The 20352-nt window shown below is 37.3% G+C and overlaps 1 protein-coding gene across 1 annotated transcript in view; it reads left to right on the top strand.

Annotated features, from left to right (window-relative positions):
• MAN1A1 (mannosidase alpha class 1A member 1) overlaps positions 1 to 20352 on the top strand; it is a 145611-nt gene that overhangs the window by 50455 nt on the left and 74804 nt on the right. Inside the window, exon 4 of the mRNA XM_068938155.1 lies at positions 5072 to 5152. Coding sequence (XP_068794256.1) covers positions 5072 to 5152 — 81 coding nt within the window. The remainder of the gene's footprint in view (positions 1 to 5071; positions 5153 to 20352) is intronic.

Here is a 20352-nt window from a genome sequence, read left to right as displayed (position 1 = left end):
GAGAAGGGATGAGTAAGGCAGCAACAATAAGTTAAGACTTGTGTCCTGCCAGTACTCCTGAGTAAAGCTGTTTACAGAGGTCAGTCATGCATCTGATTTCATCAGCCACCTCGAAGCCTGAAGGCTTACTTACCACTTCTGATGTTTATCTTTGTAATTAGCTTTGCAAATGTAAGTATCTTTTAAAGTAGCAGCATCATGCAGCAGCTTCAGCTGCACGTATGCGGCTTCATGCAACATCGTGCATAGATGTTTTGCATGTATTATGTGTGCTTTTTGGGGGACTAAGAAAGACTGAGGAAAGTATAGACATTTGATAATGAAGTTACATTTATCTCCTCTGTCTTGCATAGATTGTATATCCTTTTTCCAAGATCCCAAAATTGTAAATGTTCTTTGAATCCAATCGATAATGCTTTCCGCATTTATTATTAATCGTGCTGTAGTTCAATTCTGTCTGTGGCGTGGCAGTCAGTAACAGGGACAGACTTCTAGAATCCACCAAACTGTTTATTTCAAGCTTAGAAATATCTTAGAGCAATTCTAAATCCTGCTGCTCTCAACCTGTAGGTACTGTGGTTCATTGTAGTAATTAACAGTCCCTAACCTAGTGTTCTAGTGTTGGCTTGGGAATGGATAGATTTTGGAACTGTATCTTTTGTTGTTGTTTTTTTGTCTTTAAGTGAAAAAATTAGAAAGTTTTCCAATATAACAACTTGCTGCAAGATAGCTTTCCTGAATAAAGTGCGGGAGGTGTGAGTAAATAGACTTCAGGTAAATGTATAGGAACTCTGTGAGGGAGCTTAAGGCAGCCAGCACTTGAAAATGGTTCTTTAATTTGTGAGACTATCTGTTTGCCAAAGTGGACTTGTTAGTACACTCTAAATGATAAACTCCATAGGGACTTGATCTTGTTTTGATTATAAGTATGAATAACAACTGATTCTGATGAATTAAAAGGAGATCCTGAGTAAATTTATTATTAAATGCAATTATTTTTCTGCTAGAGTTCGTTAATGTTGTCTGTAACACTTTATTTTTGTGCTTGTTTTCCTTTTAAGGTTTTATAGTTTGCCATGTGGAGATTTCAATAAGTTTAAATAACAGGAGGAGCAATAACCAGGCTTTGATACTTGCAGCAAAACTTGCTAAAATTACTTCTCTTGTCAGTAGGAACTGAATATTTTAACAAACTGCTCCTTAACTTCACCTGTGGAATACAAATTTAATGTATTTTTTCTACTATTACAAGAAATTAAAATGTGATTTCATTAAAGTAGCTTGAGGTAAGCTGTAGTCTTCATGTCTCTATTCTGCACTGCCTGGTAACACCAAGATTTTTTCGATTTGTTCCCAATCTTTGTACTTAAACAGGAGGAGGATATTTTAGGCCCTTACATGGCCATTTTTTTTGTCTAGAATTATGGGTGTTATCTGTCATTATTCAGTATTATTTAATATAGGGTCCTTGGAATTGTCTTACACAGTTTCGTTTTTTTTTTTTTTTAATGACAACTAGCTACTTAGGAGGGTGGATGAGCCATGCCTGCAGGATATAGGCTGTTCATGATGGTACACTGTGATAGGCAGGGGAGGGTATTGCTACATTCCTTGTATGTATAAACAGTAGGTGGAAATGAGGTGACTGAAATCTTATTACACTCTTGGTGAGACAAGTACAGGAGAACTGAAAGAAAAAAGTTCTGGAATGAATCTGTCCAGTACAGAAGACTGAAATTATTTGGTGGGATTGGAGCCTTATTTGGAACTTTACAAAGACTAACAGAGTATGTTCTGTATCAAATATAAATTGAAGTGATTCAATAAGTCTAAATACACTCATCCGCAGAGAAAGCGTACAGTATTTTCTCCAACTGAATTATGAATGGCAGAGCAAGTACCAATGCTGATGAATGCCAGGTGGAAGCTGATCCTAGATAAATAAAACTGTGTCCTATTTCAAATGTTATGTTTACGACCAAGGATGACTTCCTGTGAGAAAACATAGATGGAAATTGTTTTGGCCTTCGTTTATGAATTTGTGGAGAGGAAAATTTTCAGGAAAGAGGTGTGCTAAGGAAACGACCCAGAAAGATGAGAATACTGATATTTAGGAAACTGGAGACATCCCATAGGACAAAGGCTTCAAGAGAGCCTAGCTGACAGTAGCTTTGTCTGAACAGTGCTTTAGGCGATAAATTTAACCACAGACGGCTGAAGTGTCACCACTTTACCAATTACAGACTTAGTCTTCCAGTTTACGTAAGAGTGAGGAAAGAGAGGTGTAGCTGAGGGTAGGTGGGCCCGGGCACAGGTTTGCAAATAAAATAGAGATGCAGAGTAACACAAACTAGCTAATATTACAACTTGGCATTTTTTTATTTGGCAATATTTGTCGGGTTTTGGAGAAGAAGGGTAAAGTTGATATAGCAGTAGCAGTGTTCTTCTAGGACGCGTCCACTTTTCTTAACAGACTACTTCCTAATAAGAACTTTTCCTGTAGAGATGAATGCTTCTTTGATATGGAATCATAAAAGCTCTTTACATGTTTTACAAGTTGCTATAATCTGTGTGCTTTCCCAGAATGATACTAGCCTGGTATAATGAGTTTAGGAATACCGATCCTATTAAACATACAGCTTTCAAATCTACGCTTAATGAGATGTCTGTTTCATTCTCTGCATGTGCTTCAGTGGCTTGAATAAAGATTTTAGTAAGAGATGAGGATTTCAAACAAAACCTCAGAGATGTGTGCAAGTGGAAATCTGATTGGAAATCTGACGACATTAAAACAATGAGTACCTTCAATAAATGTCCTAAAAGATCTCCGGTTTAACAAACATGCAGAATTACAGTGGAGTTAGTTTTGGTGGTTTGAAAGTAAAATCTTTATTCTCACATTACTTCAAAGTATTCTTTTTGTCTTTTACCTGAATTCCAAAAATAGATGTCAGTGCATATATTCTGAGCTTTTCTTAATGGGCCTTTCCATTCCTGGAGGGATGGCAATGCCTTGTGAGTTAAATAGCAATATTAAATCCAGAGAGGTAAAATGTAAGGTTCTAGAGAAAAAATGTTCAGTTGAAGAGCTTGTTTACCACTGGATTTACTTTGGCAAGCAATTCAAAATCAAAAAGTAGTTTAATTCAGTCCTTATAGGAAACACAAGTGTCTGAGATACCTGATTAACTCATTCCCTTGCCTAATATCTAACTCTTAACAGCTTCAACTTTCCCACATCCAAGAAAAGAAAGTTCTTTGCATATACTGAGGCTCCGGATTGGGATGGAAAGAATCTTTGGAAGAAAGTTCTCAACTAAAACACAGACATTTCTTAAAAGGGTGTATATTGACTAGCTAAAGTTCCAGGAAAGCTGTCCCTGTCATTCCCTTATCAAACATCCTTTCTTCAGTAGATGAGATCAGCTTTTCTTAAGTCAGATCAGTTCTCTGTGGGCTGTTTTCTGCACTGACTTTAGCGAATGTAAACTTCTCTTCTTATACAGGTAGTCTGCTTGGTAGGTGAACAGCTGTGCAGTCTAGTGGTTTAGATTTCTAGAGGGTTTAAATGTTTTATCTGTCTCCTCAGGTTAACCATATTCCTTGGTATAAGAACGAAAAAAAGAAAAAAAAATAGAAATGCACAGAAATGATACTAGTTAAAGCTGAACTGAATACCCATTGCCAGTTGTTTCATTCCACTTCTTACTGGTCTCACTGGGACAGTGACTGAGCGCTTAAAAACAGAAATCTCAGATGAATTTTGGAACCAAAAATTAAGTCCTTCTCCACCCCCTGCCCCCCTCCCCCACCAAAAAAAATGAGAGTAGATCAATATTAGGAGAGGATCTCATGAGTAGAAACAGCAAAGTTTTTGGTACACTTAAAATGATCTTCTTGGAAGAAACTTGTCTTGTTCTGAGCAGTGCTGCACACTAGCATGATGGCTTTTTCAGATTGCAGTCTTAACACTTGATGCCTACCTAGTGTGAAGTTTCAGTAGGCAGAGGTGTGTGATGGCTGCTCTGTCCATGAGAGTTGTATATTTGTGTATTTAAAAAAAAAAGCACATCAGCATGTATTTGCATACCATATGAATTATATATTAATCAGAGCAATTATTCTATGGGTGAAATAATATTTCCAGTTTTTAGAGGGGGATCTGCACAAAAGATTTTAAAAGGAGAAAAGTAAAAGTCTAAGGCAAAGTGGACGACACGTGTTGTAGAAAGCCAGTAAGTGTTTTTGAAGTCTATACCTTCACAACTGATGAAACACTAAACAATCTTCTATAACATGTCTAGATACCTTTACTTAATCGGAGTGAACTGAAAACTGACAGGCATGAAATAGTACCTTTAATAAGTAACCTAGAGGTACTTAAGAAGGTAGTTTGTTACAATTTAAAATTCACGGAAAACTCGGAACAGCCTCTTCCTTCCTATATAAACTGACATTTAAACTGGAAAAAAGTACAAAAAATAGCTGAAAGAGGAAAAAACCTTTAAGCCCTTTGGAAGAGCATTCTGCAGCCCCGCCATGCATTGATTTATGTTTGATACAGCAATAGCGCATGTCAGGAAATAGAAAATGGAAAAACACTAGAAGCAGGAGTAACCCAGAACACACGAGTCAAACATCTTATTTATGTGCTGAAAGCTTAGAAGCCCAACTGCTGGGTACCAGTCTTATACATATTTTGTGCCTGGGCAAAAGTGCAAAGTGCTAGATGCATAGAATTATAGAATACCTCATAAGCAAGTGGAAAGCATGAAAAGTTAAATAGGATGGGAAGAATAAAGCATTTTTTTTTTAAGTGAGGAAGAGAAGGAAATTCTTTAAAATGCTTTAGGTTCTATAATGATCGTGTTCCCTCCATCTTCTGTGTTTTGCTGTTCAGTGCTGTTGTAGTGTAATGCCTGCGTATATTTAAAAATAAGCTTAATCTTTTTCTAGCTGAAAATAAGGAAAATAAGGAAACATAATCAGAATCTATAAATGCAGTAGGGATAATATTTCTTATAATAAAGTATCAGATAGGGACTATAACCATATTTGTTTATTCCACCAGAATGCAGAAATTTCAGTTTTTGAAGTGAACATCCGTTTTGTTGGTGGACTCCTTTCAGCTTACTATCTTTCAGGAGAAGAGGTAAGACGTTTTCACGTGTTTTGTTTGAAATAACTACCTATCTAGGTGGTGATAACTCCTAGATTAACAATCTCTTTTATTTATCAGAAATAAACTTATTTAGATCTTTGAAATTTGACTTGTCCAGCAAAGACCTCTCCTCTAAATTGTCTTGCTTCTATCTGTGCAATCACTTTGTGGAAGTGTTAAGTGTTTTTTTTTTTTTTTCCTCAGTTCAAATCACACGCAGTATGTTCTTACTGGGCTTTGTGCTGGAATGTGTAATTATGCAATGCCAATGCTGTGGCAGTGGTAGATTTGGTGCAGTGGGTACCTACTTCTCAAATCAGCTTGGAGAATGTCCTTGTACTTATAAACTATACCTCTAGCAAAGCCATTGGCCTTTCTGATGCAACCAAAACTTCAGCTGAAAGGAAAAGACATGTTAAGAAAGAGAAAAATTGGTAAGCCTATGCATGTGAACGTCATTAGAGGGTAAATCTCTGATTAATCTCTATTGCCTTCTCAGTACTGAGTTTCAAAGGTCCTATCACAAAGCCTGTCTTGGTTTCTGGAGAGGATAAAGACGCAATTTTGTCTAAGAGCTTTGACTAATGCAGTTATTTCTGTAGTACATTTGGAGAGGGCTACTGTGTTATTTCAAATTTTTGGCTTGGCACTCGGTCTTTAATTTTATTAATTTAAATTCTCATTCCTGTCAATGGATTATAATAGTATTTTATTGTAGGAATAACACAGATTAAAATTCTTAAATCACAAATTGAACTTAGCATCAGATTTCTTTAAATTCACAGGAAATTTGTGAAAACTCCACAAAACCTTAAGTTATATAATTTTCTTTTATATATAAATTTCCTAATTACTAGGTGAAGTTCTGTTTTCAACCTATCATTTTAAATTGTCTCAAATTCTACTGCTTATGTTTTAGTTTTTTGTTAAAATTCACTACCATGTGAAAGTTATGTACTTTTTAGTAGTTTTGAGGAGACAATATTTCTCTGATTATGCCTTGAGTAGACTTACCTGCTTATTTCTCATGTTTCTGTGCAAACACTGTGTTTTCAGTGCAAGTGGTATTGAAAATATATGTAAATGTTTTAAAATGTATAGTTTTGCGTGTTTTAACTTACAATTTTCTGAAAAAAATTTGCACTTTCAACCCATTTCAAATTTGCACTTAACAGTAACGAAAAAAAGAGAAAGGGTTAGTAGCTAGTTTCATCTTCGTAACATTTACCTAATGCTTCATCTCTGACTTTTGAAGGAAATCAGTTGTTTCCCTACAGTAATGCAGCAACCAAGAAATAAGCATATCTAAGAGTGGCTTAGAATTAAAGACTCTTGCTTCTATGATTATGTAGCTGTATTCCACCAGTAGTCTCTTTCACTGCAAACCTACTTCTCATAAACTGTAGTGGGCTTTTTCAGTGTATCCTATTGCTAACTGGTTGTGACAGTTGTAGAGAATATTTCCTGGCAAACAATGAGCTGGTAAAGGACGTTAAGGCCTTTAAATTAAGTGGTGACTGACTGCCACGAAAAGCCTGAACCAATTTGTCATCAGTGATGTTAAGTTCATATATATATGTTGATGGTTTGCATCTTGTGCCTGTTGATGTGAAGTCTCGCTTTTAATCAATGGTTGTAACTTCTCCTAAATAATACTTAGTCATTGCTTCTCAACCATTCCTTCACCTTGAGGGAGGCAGTTTTACCACTATATTGAACTAGATTTATAACCGTACTAATGTTAATAAAGCTCTGTGGTACAAATGAAATGAGGAAGTGGCACATTTAAAACAAAAGAGGGTGTTTCGCACAATACATAATTAAGTGGAACTCTTTGCCATGGGATATTATTGACGTTGGTTGTTAATGTCAGTTCTCAAAATGAATTGACTCATTGATGGAAGGGAAATGAGCTCCTGAAAAGGAAGATAACACGTTTAAGTAAGGAAAGCCCTGAGTCCCTGCGGGCTGGGAAAAATACCTTCAATACTTGCCAATGTTTTTTATACTCTTTCATAGACTTCTGCTGTTTGAGGCAGAATGATGGTCTCATCTTCTGTAATAGTGGCTTAGAAAACATAACTCTGCATGTTTTCTCCTGGACCTCTTGGAAAATGTTCTGCCTTTCTCAAAACTAGTGAAACTCTCTTCTTGATTTGTCTCCTATATCTAAGATACCGAAGCAATAACCAGCTGCTGAATATGGGAAGAGCTGGGTGCAGCCCTTCTGATGACAAAGCACCTATGCAGCAATGTGTTGGTCCCCTTATTGCTTCAGTTTGTCCTTCAGTGGTGCTGCTGACAGGGGTGGAGTGGGCTTAGGTCCCCCAGAGTCTGGCTACCTGCCTAGAAAGGATATCATTCATCTTCCTTAGGTTCATTATATTAGTGGGCCCCCCTAAGAAATTGGAGCAGTGTGTGTGTAGGTGAAGTAGGGAGAATTAAACATTCTCAGTAAAAAGTTCATAATACTGTTTTATCAGATTAACTATTTAAAAGTGTTATATTCGCTGTGCTCACTTGTCAATATCCTAATTAAAGAAAACGGCGTTTCAGTAAAAGGAGTGACAGAAATAATTGTTTGTACTTCTGAATTACATTTCCATGGTTAATGATCCAAAGCGGCACCATATTGTACGTCCCATAATCATTTGTAAGTCTAACTAATCATGATTAGAGAATATTCTGTCATATTGAGTAAATTCTAAAACACCTTGCTCACATCGTCGTTCATTCAGATAAAGGCGCCAATGTGGCTAATTGAAGAAATGAACAAATAGAATACTTTGCCTGCTAAGTGTGTGGTTAAATAGAGCTATGAGCTGCTTCATATTAAACTTCCTCGAATTTGTGCCTTACTAGAATTAATTTGAACTGTATAGAAGTCCTAGAACAGTCATACACTTTAAATCAGTTTTTTTATGATTACTATTTAAATTCAAGCTAGAAAGAATTGCAGTCAAATATCAAACTTCAATTGTAAAATAGCTACAAATACCAGAAAACTTGATTTCAAGAGAAGTTACTTTTTAAGAACTGCTGTGGGTTTGGGAGACTTTTTAGTTTTGTTTTGTTTTTGTTTTTAAGTCTCTCCTAGTAATATTGCATGTGAATACTTTCCTGGTATATCCCTGAGGTAGTGGCTGTGAGGAATTATTAAAAATAAAACTATCTCCTCTAAAGTGCTGCTAGTGTTGATTTTTCTTTCGTTTGTATGAGAGCATCTGGAGGAGCCTGTAATATGACAAGTTTAACATATAGAAATAGGCTAAATTTCTTTGCATGCTTTCTAGATCATTTTGTTAAATGAAATAAAGCTGAATCCATTAACAGCCATGTGATTCCTGTTCTAAGCAACTTGGTATGATCTTTTTCATGTTTGCACTGGAAAGTAAGATGTCTAGTAAGGAGGAAGAGTGTTTTTAACTGCTGTGTGGTATTCACCAACCTGATGCTAAATTTCTGGTATGCCAGAAGGAGTCAAAAGTATTGTCTGCAACAAGTTCCCCTGTTTTGCAAACCTGGAAAAAAAAATCCAGTTCATATGCAGTCATATAAGGAGATAATTCTTTATTAGCTTTTGGAGAAGGACTACACTATGCCCTCCGACAGCAGCTAAGACCTCTCTTGGAAGTTATGGAGGTGACATGAACATTATTTCTCTGTAGCACTGCAGTCTTCATAGTTGCACTGACGCTTGTATATGGATACTTTAAAAAAAAAAAGAAAAAAATCAACTTTCTCTTCTGTTTTATTGATAGTTGGTTCTTATTGATAAATTACTTAAAATGACTGTCTTACTGAAGGCTAGTTGCACAGGCAGAAATGGAAGGAGCTTTCAATGACAGTTGCTGTTTGTATGACTAGCTCCAAAAGGAAATCTAGTGTGCATTAGGTGTATGTGACTTTTAGATCACATAGACAAGTTCCCAAACTCTTTTGAAGTCTTGCTGTTTTCTAAATGCGGTGACCAAATATTTTCTGAGTGAAAATACTTTGGGTTCAGCAGCTGTTCTTTCTGCATAATATGACTTTCTCTTTTCTCAGAATAAAGACTTCACTCAGAATAAAGACTTCACAAAAATAAATTTGGTAATGATCAAGTTGATGTCTGTATTGCCACTTCTCTCCATGGCATGGAGCAGAAATGCGACAGAATTTCTTACCTAGCACTATGTTTGATTGAAGGAATGGGAATTTATCTTGATCAGGATGAAGAAAAAATACATTCTTCCTGGTGATAGCTCTTGGACTTTATCAGTTTAATATAGTGCTTTCTACCAACTTTTAATCAAAGGAAAAAATGAAAATAAAAAGTTATTATATATCACTCACTTAGGAATATTTGTATTTAGAATAGGTGTTGCAGGGCAGTTATTTGACCTCACCTGATCATCTTGGCCTCCTAGCTGACTTCAGGCCTCATCACTGCTCACTTAAAACAGTCATCTATTAGTGATGGTAGTGCTGTCTACTAGTGAGAGGTAGACAGGAAATAATGTTGAAGATGCTATTGATCTTGAGCTGCTTTTGCCAGGCTGACCACAAAACATTGCTGACTTCAGAGAGTACTTAGACACTACAGAAATTGCCTGTAATTATTTTTATCTGGCTTTTCCTCCCTTCTAGAGATTTCTCTTATGAAGAAAACTCATTGTTTTGCTAAATCTTGAAGAGTAGCTGGATGAAGTTTGCCACAAATAGAAGGGTATTGGCCTGTTTCCAAACAGCAATGTAAGTTCCATTAGAGATCCCTAGGGGTTCTTATCTCACCAGTGTGAGAATTGACCACTTGTTTTATCTTCTGCTTCCTTTCACTTAACTTGACACTAATTGAACAAGAGGACTTTCCTTTTATGTCCTGAAAGCTTGATTTCTAATGCTGCTTGAAACTCCAGGCATACTGCATCAGCTTGATCACTTCTATACGCATGCTACTTAATCCCTCCTCAGCCATCTTCAGACTGGCACTAGAATTCCCTATTTGTCCATATTTGGTAGAAACTGGAAGACTGCAATTGCCTGTAGTTTTCTACAGCCCTGTTTTAAAATTTGGGTTGTGTTTGCCACCTACCATCCATCTGCTGCCACTTTAAATGATACATCAGTACTTCAACAGTTCAATATTTTAGCTCCTTTAGAGCTCTGAAATGATCCTCATAATTTGCTTTGATTTTATTGGTTTCTTTTTTTAAACTCCTATTTCATAGAACCCTAAAGTCATTCAGCTTGGACAGGAGGGACCTCAGGAGATCGTCTAGCCCAACCTCAGTATTCGGACAATGAGTTAGGCTTGTCCTTGGGAACCTGCCCAGGCTCTTCTAGGCTAAACACTGGTGCAAAGTTAGCGTTTCCGCAATGTCTTTGTTTCTTGTAGAGCTCCTTTTACAAATATGTCTCTAATTGTTCCTCCTGGCTCACTGGCAGGCCTCATGTCTCTCTGGCTGTCTCTCTTTTTCCCTCTCCAGTTGTTCTTTTTATAAGTTTTTAAAGTTTTTCCTCAAAAAACACTTAATAGTGATTATTTTTAACTTGTCAGACTTTGTTCATTTCTGTGTTCCTTATTTGGACAAAACACACTTTTGCTTATAATTGCCCTCTTTACTGTCAGACCAACATAAGGCAGAAGTCATCTGAGTCTTGATTTAAGAATCTTTGACTCTGAAACTTCTTCTTTTCTTAAATGGTCTCCATGTCACCTCCAAGCACTTTACCCATTCTGCTGTTCCTTTCTAAGTTCATTTCAGCTAGTCTCCTTGATTTTCTTTCATTTCTCTTAAACATTGTGAAGGTGGACCTTTTGTTTATAAGATATTGAATTGTTAGTTCCTCTTTGATCAGTAGCATGTTTACCTTAGCCGAGAGCTGCCCTTTCTCTTACAGACTCTTGAGTCTCTGCAAGAAGCAGTCATTGCAGTGTATAAAAACACAGTTTATATCCCATCCTGATGCAACCTTTACAGTCTACTCAGGGACAGAGAAGGATGTAAAATCTCCAATTATTATTTCTCAGAATCACAGTCGGTGTAATCTCTGTTAATATTTCGATCTCTTCATGACCTTTAATAGACCTAACACAGTTCTCTTTCTGTGCTAGTTGCATCAAAATATAGTACAGTGCAGTTATACTCTGGCTCTTGGTGAAACCCATCCCTTATAGGAGTATAGGTTTCCTATGCTCCGGAAGCTGCCTCATTCCTGATAATTCAGTCCCCCTTCTGCCAGCGCTACTTGCTCAGCTGCTCTGTGCTGCTGGCACTCAAGCTGGCCCCACACACAATGCTGAGGAAGTTGCAAAGAACAGTAACACAGAGGGGCTAATTTTCAGTCTTCTACTTGATTTACATTTTGCTTCTCATTGTTCCACCTCTTCCCTCTCTCCTTCGGGGTTACTGACATCCACAGATGTAAACCATAGCTGGGAACTCCTACCAGAGTATAAGGAAAGTAACTGAAGCCTCCTGGAGCCTGTCACCTCTACACCAGGCAACATGGCCACTACCGTCAGTTTTTTTTGCCTCATGATAAAGACCCTCAGGGCAACTGGTATTAATGTAAAGTGAAAACAGTGGCAATTCACATGAATTCAGTGAACTACCCACTGCTGAAGTTCAGCAGTGGGTATGTGCCTCTTTCGGCTGTCTGCCATGAGTTTGTTTATCTACAGCAGAGGAGAAAAAGGAGCTACAGTGGTACGTGCTTCAGCTGCCCTACATAAGCCTGCTATAAAACTAGGAGCCAGTGCCCCAATTCTGGTCTGAAAAACAGAGATTTAGAACTCTGACCACCAACTTCATTTCCAAAGGTTTTCCTTCAGCATAACTAAAAGGAGTTTGTGTATGCTTGGGGAGTTTTTTTTTTTTAAATTTATCCCAAGACAGGCTTATTTGTAATGTCTTTGCATTCATACATTAAGTTTAGAAATAACTAAATAGAAATTCTTCATCACTCATTGCATTAATTTTAACAAAAATCCCTGCTCACCTCAGACTACTGTTGTGTGATGCTAAAGCTGGTAAAACGTTAGAAGGGAGAATGGATGATAATGAGAGCTAAGTAATATCTGATTCTGATTGTAACAGCTGGTATGTTTGACATGAACTCACAAGCTATATTATTAAGTAGAATTCAAGCAGCTGAGAGGGAGCTGGTTTGTTTGTTCTGAGGATTTGGCTCTCAACCAGCCCCTGCAGTTTCACTTGATGGTGGTTCTACAGAACAGTTGGAGAGGGCATGACTACAAGAAATCCTAGTGCCAGTGCTTTCCTTTAGAGCAGCAGTTCTAGGTAGACCTGAAATAAGAATTCTTTTCATATGTACTAATACGCTCTACAGAAGAAATGGCATGTTATTAACAGTCTGTCCAGGGACGATGTATATCAACAAAGAAATTCAGTCCTGAAGACATTAATTTCTTTCATGTATCTTGTTATTCACTTCTGTCACTTTGCAGCACCAAATACTATTGCAATAATAAAGCTGAGTAAAAGGAGAATAACAATGTGTTGCCTTAGAATTAGTGGTGTAGTCCTGTTTTCAAGTTTAATGGAAAATGCACAAGATATGGCTAAGTATGTTATTTCTGGCTCCTTGGAGCCACTTGCAAGCGATATTGAGATTATTGCAAATATACTATTTATATCTAAAGAATAATCTTTCTCTTTCTGTCTCTCTCTCTCTCTCTCTCTCTACATATATATATTTTTAATACCAAGAATCCAAATTATTTCTGCAAATGAAAGGAACAGCAAAATATCTCAGCTGGTGCTGAGAGTGGAATTAGATCAGCATTAATTTAGCCTTTTTAATTATGGGCAAAATAAAATATTTGGGAAAATACATATTTATATTCTCTCTGTGGATGTATAATAAAAGGATAATTAGGTGTCTCAAAGGTAACAAATTCTACTGCATCGTTTTACTAGTGTGTTGTTTTTTTTCCTCCAAAAAAATACTGGTATAAAGCATATGCACTTGCATTTTACTCTGGGCACAAAGTAAACTAGCTCTTTCTTAATTTTTAGCCACTTTTTGTAGGATTCTGTTCTGTGCTGTGTCTCCATAGACTGATTCTGATCCAGAAGTTATTTTTAATTAAGTTGAGAATTAGGGAGAAATAGCCCTCCTCTCCTTAATGGCTTTGAGAAGATAAAAGCATGAACCATTCAGTAGAAGATTTCTGGCTTTTTCATTCTGTAGGAAACTATTAAGAAGTTTCATCAGATTTCCAAATTTGACTTTCTTAAAGAATCCTTCAACTTTTGAATCTCTTTGCAAAAAGTTTAATTAATTCTATTAAAGAATGCATGAGAGTTACTTCTAAGTATTTTAAATATAAATCAAGTGAATAGAAGTGTAAGTATATGATAAAATGAGGAAAGTTTCTCATTTAAAAAACTGAATCTGAACCTAAAATTGGCAGAGAGTCTGTCTGCATGAAGATCATGGAGTATAGTTAGGAAGCGGTGTTTCCATAGAGCCTTACTCTTGCTAAATGAGGGCATGAGATTTTGGAGGGTGGAATGGGATGTGGATAATACATTAGAGAGAGTTGTTAAGAAAGATGCTTCCTTCTTTTGTCTGAGAATGTCCCACACAGGGTATTTGTCAAAAACCCAATACCTTTTAGAGTATCCTAGGGAGAAACTACTAGCATGTTTTCATTGTTGATGGGCTTAAGAAAAGACATAGTTCTCTGCACTAGGATCTTGCATTTTCCCTGGGATGTCGTGACATGCATTGAGAGAAGTTGGAAAAAGGTACTGGAGTACAACACTCATTTTATGAAGCTCCAGCAAGAGGTTAAATCTCATCAGGTTTGCTTTTTTTAAGGATCTGATCAGACATTCATTACAAAACACCATGTTCTGTGCCACTTATAAGTCCTGCTGCTTCAAGCTAACTGAAGATCATTGAGGAAATTGAATGCCTCACATCAGAAGCAGACATTGTTGCTGCTTTTGCATGCACTTCATGCCTTCAGCAAAAGGTACAGATAATGGCATGTTTGCTGCTAAAGAAACAGATATCCTTTTAGTCTCCTTTGGATTTAGCAATACATCTTGCCCAGAAGATCAAATCTGAAACAGACCCAAACAAGGCTCTTGGCATTAAGTTAGCATGAACTCCTGGGATTGATTTATGCAGAGTGCTAATTGACCTATATATCTTTTGGCAGGATCTATTGTTGGTGCTTTTTCAAACAATAGAAATCTGAAAGATTTGAAAGGAAAGGTAAGAGTGGAGATTTTTACCAGATCTTCCAGTAAGTGCAGGAATCCACGTGCTGGTTTTGTGCCCTTTGTTTGTAAAAATGCAACAGTTGAGTAACGTTGATAAATGTTGTGGCTGATAAATGAGTGCGGTTGCTGTCTGTTCTGTGCCAAAAGCTTGTCTCTGCCATACACAGGCTGTATTTGCACCCTATGGGCAAATAATTGAGTTAGGAATTTGGAAAAGATATTCACATGAAAAATCTGTGCTACTTCCAGCACAACTGATACCAAGAGGTATTTGGGCATTTGGCAGGTGATTGTCCCTAACTAGAGCTGTCATGGAGCATATGAAAGGCAAACCTTTGTTCTTCTCAAGTCAGTGAATATATGTGCTTGTCAGGTATAGGCTTAACTGGGCAGTAATGAGCAAACTGCAAACTTTTCTCAAGCCAAAGATTGAGAAGAGAGATGAGCAAGATCATTTCCATCAAGATTTGAAGAAAGAAAAGACAAGTAATATGTAGTGACAGTGTTTTGTAGAAATCTAGCTTGCTTTCATCAAGAAAACATAGTTTAGGATATATTTAAACAGCAGATTCAGTTTTTGGCTCCTTGTTTACATCGCAAGTCTTTTGCAAATGAGTATGAAACATTTAGCTGTTAATAATGCAAAAAATGTTATCCTCTGGAGATAGCGTAACCGTCACGGAGTTCCTGATCAGCAAAGGTTATTGCATTTGAATGGGTATAGAGTTGTAAAGGCTGAGAAGGCATCTTTTGCACTTGGCACATTAGGTGGTGGTACCAGAATTCCTTAGCTAAGCAGATTTAGTTTATGGAACCTACTGCTACCAAGCTGCATGTGGAAAAAGCTGCCTGACATGGACATGTCACACTTTTGTACTTCCACAGATGTTTTGTGATCAATTACCCTACCATTTAATTTTCTAGTAATGCATAAAATATGAGAGAGGTCAGGAGGTGCTAAGATATTCTGAAGGACTTGGGTTTTGTGTTCTGATGTCGTGTTCAGCTGTGATATTCTCCACTTAAACACCTTTGTTTCCTTATGCTAACCCACCTGACTTTGATCAGCCCTTCAAATAAAATTAGTTAAGAAAGTATAATGTTGTGAGATTCCGGTCGTTCAGCTACAGGAAGGCTCAAAAGCTTGTGTAAAATCTGTGTAAACTGACAAAACCCTGACAGCAAACAAGGAAGAACCACTTCAGCAGCAGTGTTACTGGAGCAGAATCAACCTTCAATTAACAAAAAACAGTCTTCCCTCTGGCATCTTGGGGCTAGTTTCATTGTTTCTTGTGACTCAGATGCATGTAACAAAGGCTCCGCAACTAGTTAATCTGAGGAACTGGATGTGTCTGGTTTGTTTGTTTTCTTCAGCCTTTAGGCAGTCATCTGCTCTTGCAGGCTAAGGAAAACAACCACGCTAGTTGTTTTTGGAAGCTGGTTTGCTCCTGTTAGTGATTTAAAGTCATGCTGTCCCTTGGGGGGCATGTTGTCCTTAATTTTGCAAGCATGGCTAGATATTTTTACAGTCCAGTAGATTCTGGGGATCGTCATGTGAAAGGGATATGCTGTGAAACTCATTCTCTTCCATTTTTCTTTAAAAGCCCTTTTTTGTTTCCTTCAAACCAACAGCTGCAGAACAAAGTCAGCAGCTCACAATTCCATTTTTTAAAGGATGCTATTTTTCCCAACTTGTTCTTAAAAACATCATTCACAGTATACAGACAATTTCAATCTTTTTCCTTTTATCATGCAAAACCAGTGAATAACTCAAACCTCCTCATCAGCATTTGCTGCTGGTAGGGACTCTCTTACAAACGTCATTCAGCCTATGCTCAGTCTTTTCTCTACAGAGTTGCTTTTATTTTCGTTTCTATTCAAGGGGGAAGAACAAATCATCATCTTAATTCCGGGCAAGATCAATACCTACTGGGATGTTCTAGGCAAACAGTGCCACACTGCTACAGGAGACTGTAGGGATGGCCCTAAGCTTTCAGTGCATCTGGAGAGACTTGCTCTGCTGTTAAATGCCATCAGCTTTTCTGACTTTCTTGGAGGATATGTGTTAATATGTTTATTAGCTGGCCCAAAGCCTAACTAAGAGACTTGCTGAGACAGTGACAACAACTTCTTGCTCAACCACTTCCTTCGTAAAGGGCAGTTAGTAATAAAAGAACTGAGTTTAGCTGGTGCTAAAATGCCTCTTTGTAAATCTGACTTTTAAAACTTTCCTATGTCTAGTCCCATCTTGAAAGTATAGTTAAGTTACTATGGTGTTCTAATTTACGTATCATCATATATAAATAAAATATTTTAGTTAATCCTGCAAAGTATTCTGTCTAGGATTGGTCAGGTCAACTATTCAGTCAATCAAAGGAAAGAAAACAGTACGGTTTCCAGGAGCCAGGAGCTTTGGGAAAACCAAAAAATATTTGTGTGACTGTCATGCTTTATTTTTCTCCTTTCTTTTCTCTTTGCCAGGATAATGCATTTTCCTCCTCTTTCAGGAAGAAACTCCCCAATTTCTTTTGACTGACAGACATGTTTTGTAACAGAATGTGTAGAATTCAAGATCATGATGCACTTTTTTTTGAACATTAAAAATTCTTTATATAAAAGGTAAAATGTACCTAAAAGAGCTCTCCTTTTTAGTAGTCAAAGAGGAGGTGGTGAGTGGTAGTATTTTGGGACACTTGAATTGAGTGTGGGGAAGAGAAGTAACCTAGTAATATCTGTATATGCTAATAAAAGTACTTGAAACCTTTATGGATACCTCTAACCATTGTTTCCTCCAAATATACACTGCATTCAAAAGTCATGTAATGTTCATCTGTGGGGAGAACACTTCATGGTTGTTTAATTATAGAAATGAATTCCAGGTTTAATGGTAAGAAAAATTTAACTGTAGGGAATTCAGAAGAGCACGGGCATTGCTCATAAATTTATGACTTGCTGGCAGCACTCGTCTTCAGTCAGAGCACTTCTTTCTGACTCTTAAGAATTGTAAATGACTGTTTGCCTTCTTATATTTTAGTCAGTTTTATGGCTTGTCCAGTAAGAGAAACAGTCTTACGGTAAACAGAAAGGAAGTCAATTAGTCTGTCCAATGATTTAACTTACCACATAAAAGCAGCTTCCTAACTTAGAGTCCTCCTCTCTTGAAGTCTTCTGTTTGCTTTACATTAAAAGAAACTCAAGATACTTCACACTTCTTATTTTTAATTTAAGGAAAACATATAAGCACTTTATTCATCAGACAATTCAGCATCTATTTTCTTTCAGAGAAATCTCAACAGTAAGTACTGATTTCAATCATCATGTTCCTTTCCTACTGTACAAAAGAAGTTTCTTCTTGTTACATTGCTTATGTAAATATCCAGCAAAGTAGCGTGCCAGAAATCTTAGGGAGAAAGGAACTTAAGGAATAAGCTAAATTTTAATGTATTCCTATCCCCTGAGGAGTAACTTCTTAAAAGGCATAATCAATGTAGCTGCTGGCATTACAAAACTCACTTGCCATAGAATCAAGCTAAGTCCTTTGCTGTTTGCACAGAATTGCAGATACAGGTTGAGTTTACCTGAATGACACCTTCTAAATCCCATTGTTTTTAATGGAATTTGCCAAAACAAATGAGAAAAATAGTTTCTACACTTAGCAGATGTGACAGTCATCAATGTCTACTTGTAATCTGAGGAACTACTGTTCTAACAGTTAGTACAGCTGGAACAGATAAAAACTCTTGATTCCCTTTCCATAAATAAAAAAGTGAAGCAGAAGTAGTCTCTAGCTGCTTGTGGCAGAGAAGCAGAGAAAGATTAATGACAGAGTTTTATAATCAAATAGTTTGTTCCAAAGTGATCCATGCCATAAATCTAACACAGTAATGCTGCCTTTGTAATTGTGACCATTTTATGTTTTTCAAAGATATTTAGGATGTTTCCAGTGTCAGGGATAACAATAATGTTTCAACTTGAGACAGCCTTAATATAAAAATAGATTTCTACTGAATACTCATTATCGTCAATATGTGTTTAAACAGAAGAAGAAACACTGTAAAGGAGTAGTTTTTAATTTTTTCTTCTGTCCCCGTCTAGACCCCGTCCCACTGAGTTTTGAATACCTCCAAGGATGGAGGTTCCCCCTTTGCTGTGTTTGACCCCTCACGATGAATAATTTTTTCCATATGTCTAACCTCCCACGTGAATGGCAATTATTGCCTCTTATCCTTTTGTTGTGTGAGAACAGCATGTCTCCATCATCTCTGCTACCTCCCTTTCCATGCTGGAAGGCTGCTGTTAGATCCCCCTTTCACGTTCTCTTCTCCCAACTAAGCAAAAAGCTGCTTCCCTCAGTCTTTCCTCATACGTCCTGTGCTCCAGCCCCTTCACCTACATAGTGACCCTCCACTGGACTCTCTCAAGTTGGTCAATTTCACCAATTTTGATTTAGATCACTGGCTGAGGTGGAGGAGTCTGTGAAGAAGGAGTGGAATGAAGAGATAAAGCAGTCAGGTTTTTTTTTCCATTGGCTAAGTAAGCTGGTAAGATTAGCTGTGCAGGTTCCCATTTGCTAGTACTCAACCTCAGGGGGGTGGCAGAACATGGGAGACCTTGATCCTTTCGTAAGTAGTCACCATTAGTTCTAGTGAATCATACAGTGAAATTCCACTTTTGCTACTTGCTCATTCATCTGGTTGCCGCAGTCCTGCCAGTTGAGGAGTAAGTTCATGAAACTGTTGTTCTGCTGTTGGAGTAAAATATTCCAATAGCTAAATGAAGTTGGAGGCGGGGAACAGAGTGGAAACACAATAAAAGTAGGAATACTCAGTATCCCATTCATGTTGCTGTATTTGTATGTTTAACAAGCATCATTTAAAACTCTTACCATTAGCAACTGGAACAAGCTTACGAGTGTCACGTAATGCTGGCCTCAGATTTTACAGGCAGCTCTCTATTTGCTGTTGAGGTAACAGCAAAAAGCTAATGGAACACCCTTTACCTGCACAAAGTGATTTTATTTAGCCTTTTATGTGCCTGCTGCAGTGGTCTAGGAGCTTGCCTTACGGTGAATCAATTAATGGTATTGGAATTAAAAGATGCAGCTAAATTTACAAGGCCAGGAGTGAAACCTTCTGTTAGTGCTTTGTGCTGCATTAAGGATGTAATTATAGATTCACGATGCAACATTTATTAGGCTCCTCCATCCCACCCCGCCTTTCACACAGATGGTGCTGCAAATCACCTCTCAATGGTCACCTGCTTGAAAGGAGAGTTTCATATGCAAAGTGCTATTCTTTGTTTAGATATGATAGCTTGCAAGATGTAAAATGAGGCAGCTATTTAAATTTGTTGTTATGGCACTTGGGCTGGGTACACAAGATTAAATAAAAAGAAAATTAGGAAGCAGATGCTTGTGGCTTAACAGAGGAATTGTGCTAAAAGATACTCCTCATTACTGGTGGATATGAGTAATTTTACTAAGGCAGCTGTTTTCTTAATCAGGAAAAACACAAACCTCTAAGATGACATCCAGATGTTTTCTGTATCGCTTCACAATATAATGACTTTCCGTTGTAATGCCATATTTTTAATTCCATTTGTGTTTACTTACGTTACATCCAGTATATTTTCACATACATGTATTATCTTCCTTAACTGTAGAAGAACTGAGATCTAAATATATGTCATATATTTCGAGCTTTTGACATACTTGCCTCGCGTTAGTCCCGTCGTTGCTTCTAGGACTAGCAGAGCTCCATGTCTCTCACTGGCATCCAAGCATTTAAATATCAGACTTCTGCAGGTTGTGGGCATTTTGGGGGGGTTTGTTTGTTTGTTTCTATGGGGAGAGTTAGTTCTTTGGGACAGTGTCTCTTCATCTTCCGTTTGTGCAATTGTACGGTGCCTCAGTCAGTACTGTCCAGGACTCTGAGTGGGATGTAATGTGGT

This window comes from Struthio camelus, chromosome 3 (assembly GCF_040807025.1).
Source record: "Struthio camelus isolate bStrCam1 chromosome 3, bStrCam1.hap1, whole genome shotgun sequence".
Taxonomy (NCBI): Eukaryota; Metazoa; Chordata; class Aves; order Struthioniformes; family Struthionidae; genus Struthio; species Struthio camelus.
The sequence above is the reverse complement of the archived record's forward strand: the minus strand, read 5'-3'. Positions and strand labels throughout refer to the sequence as shown.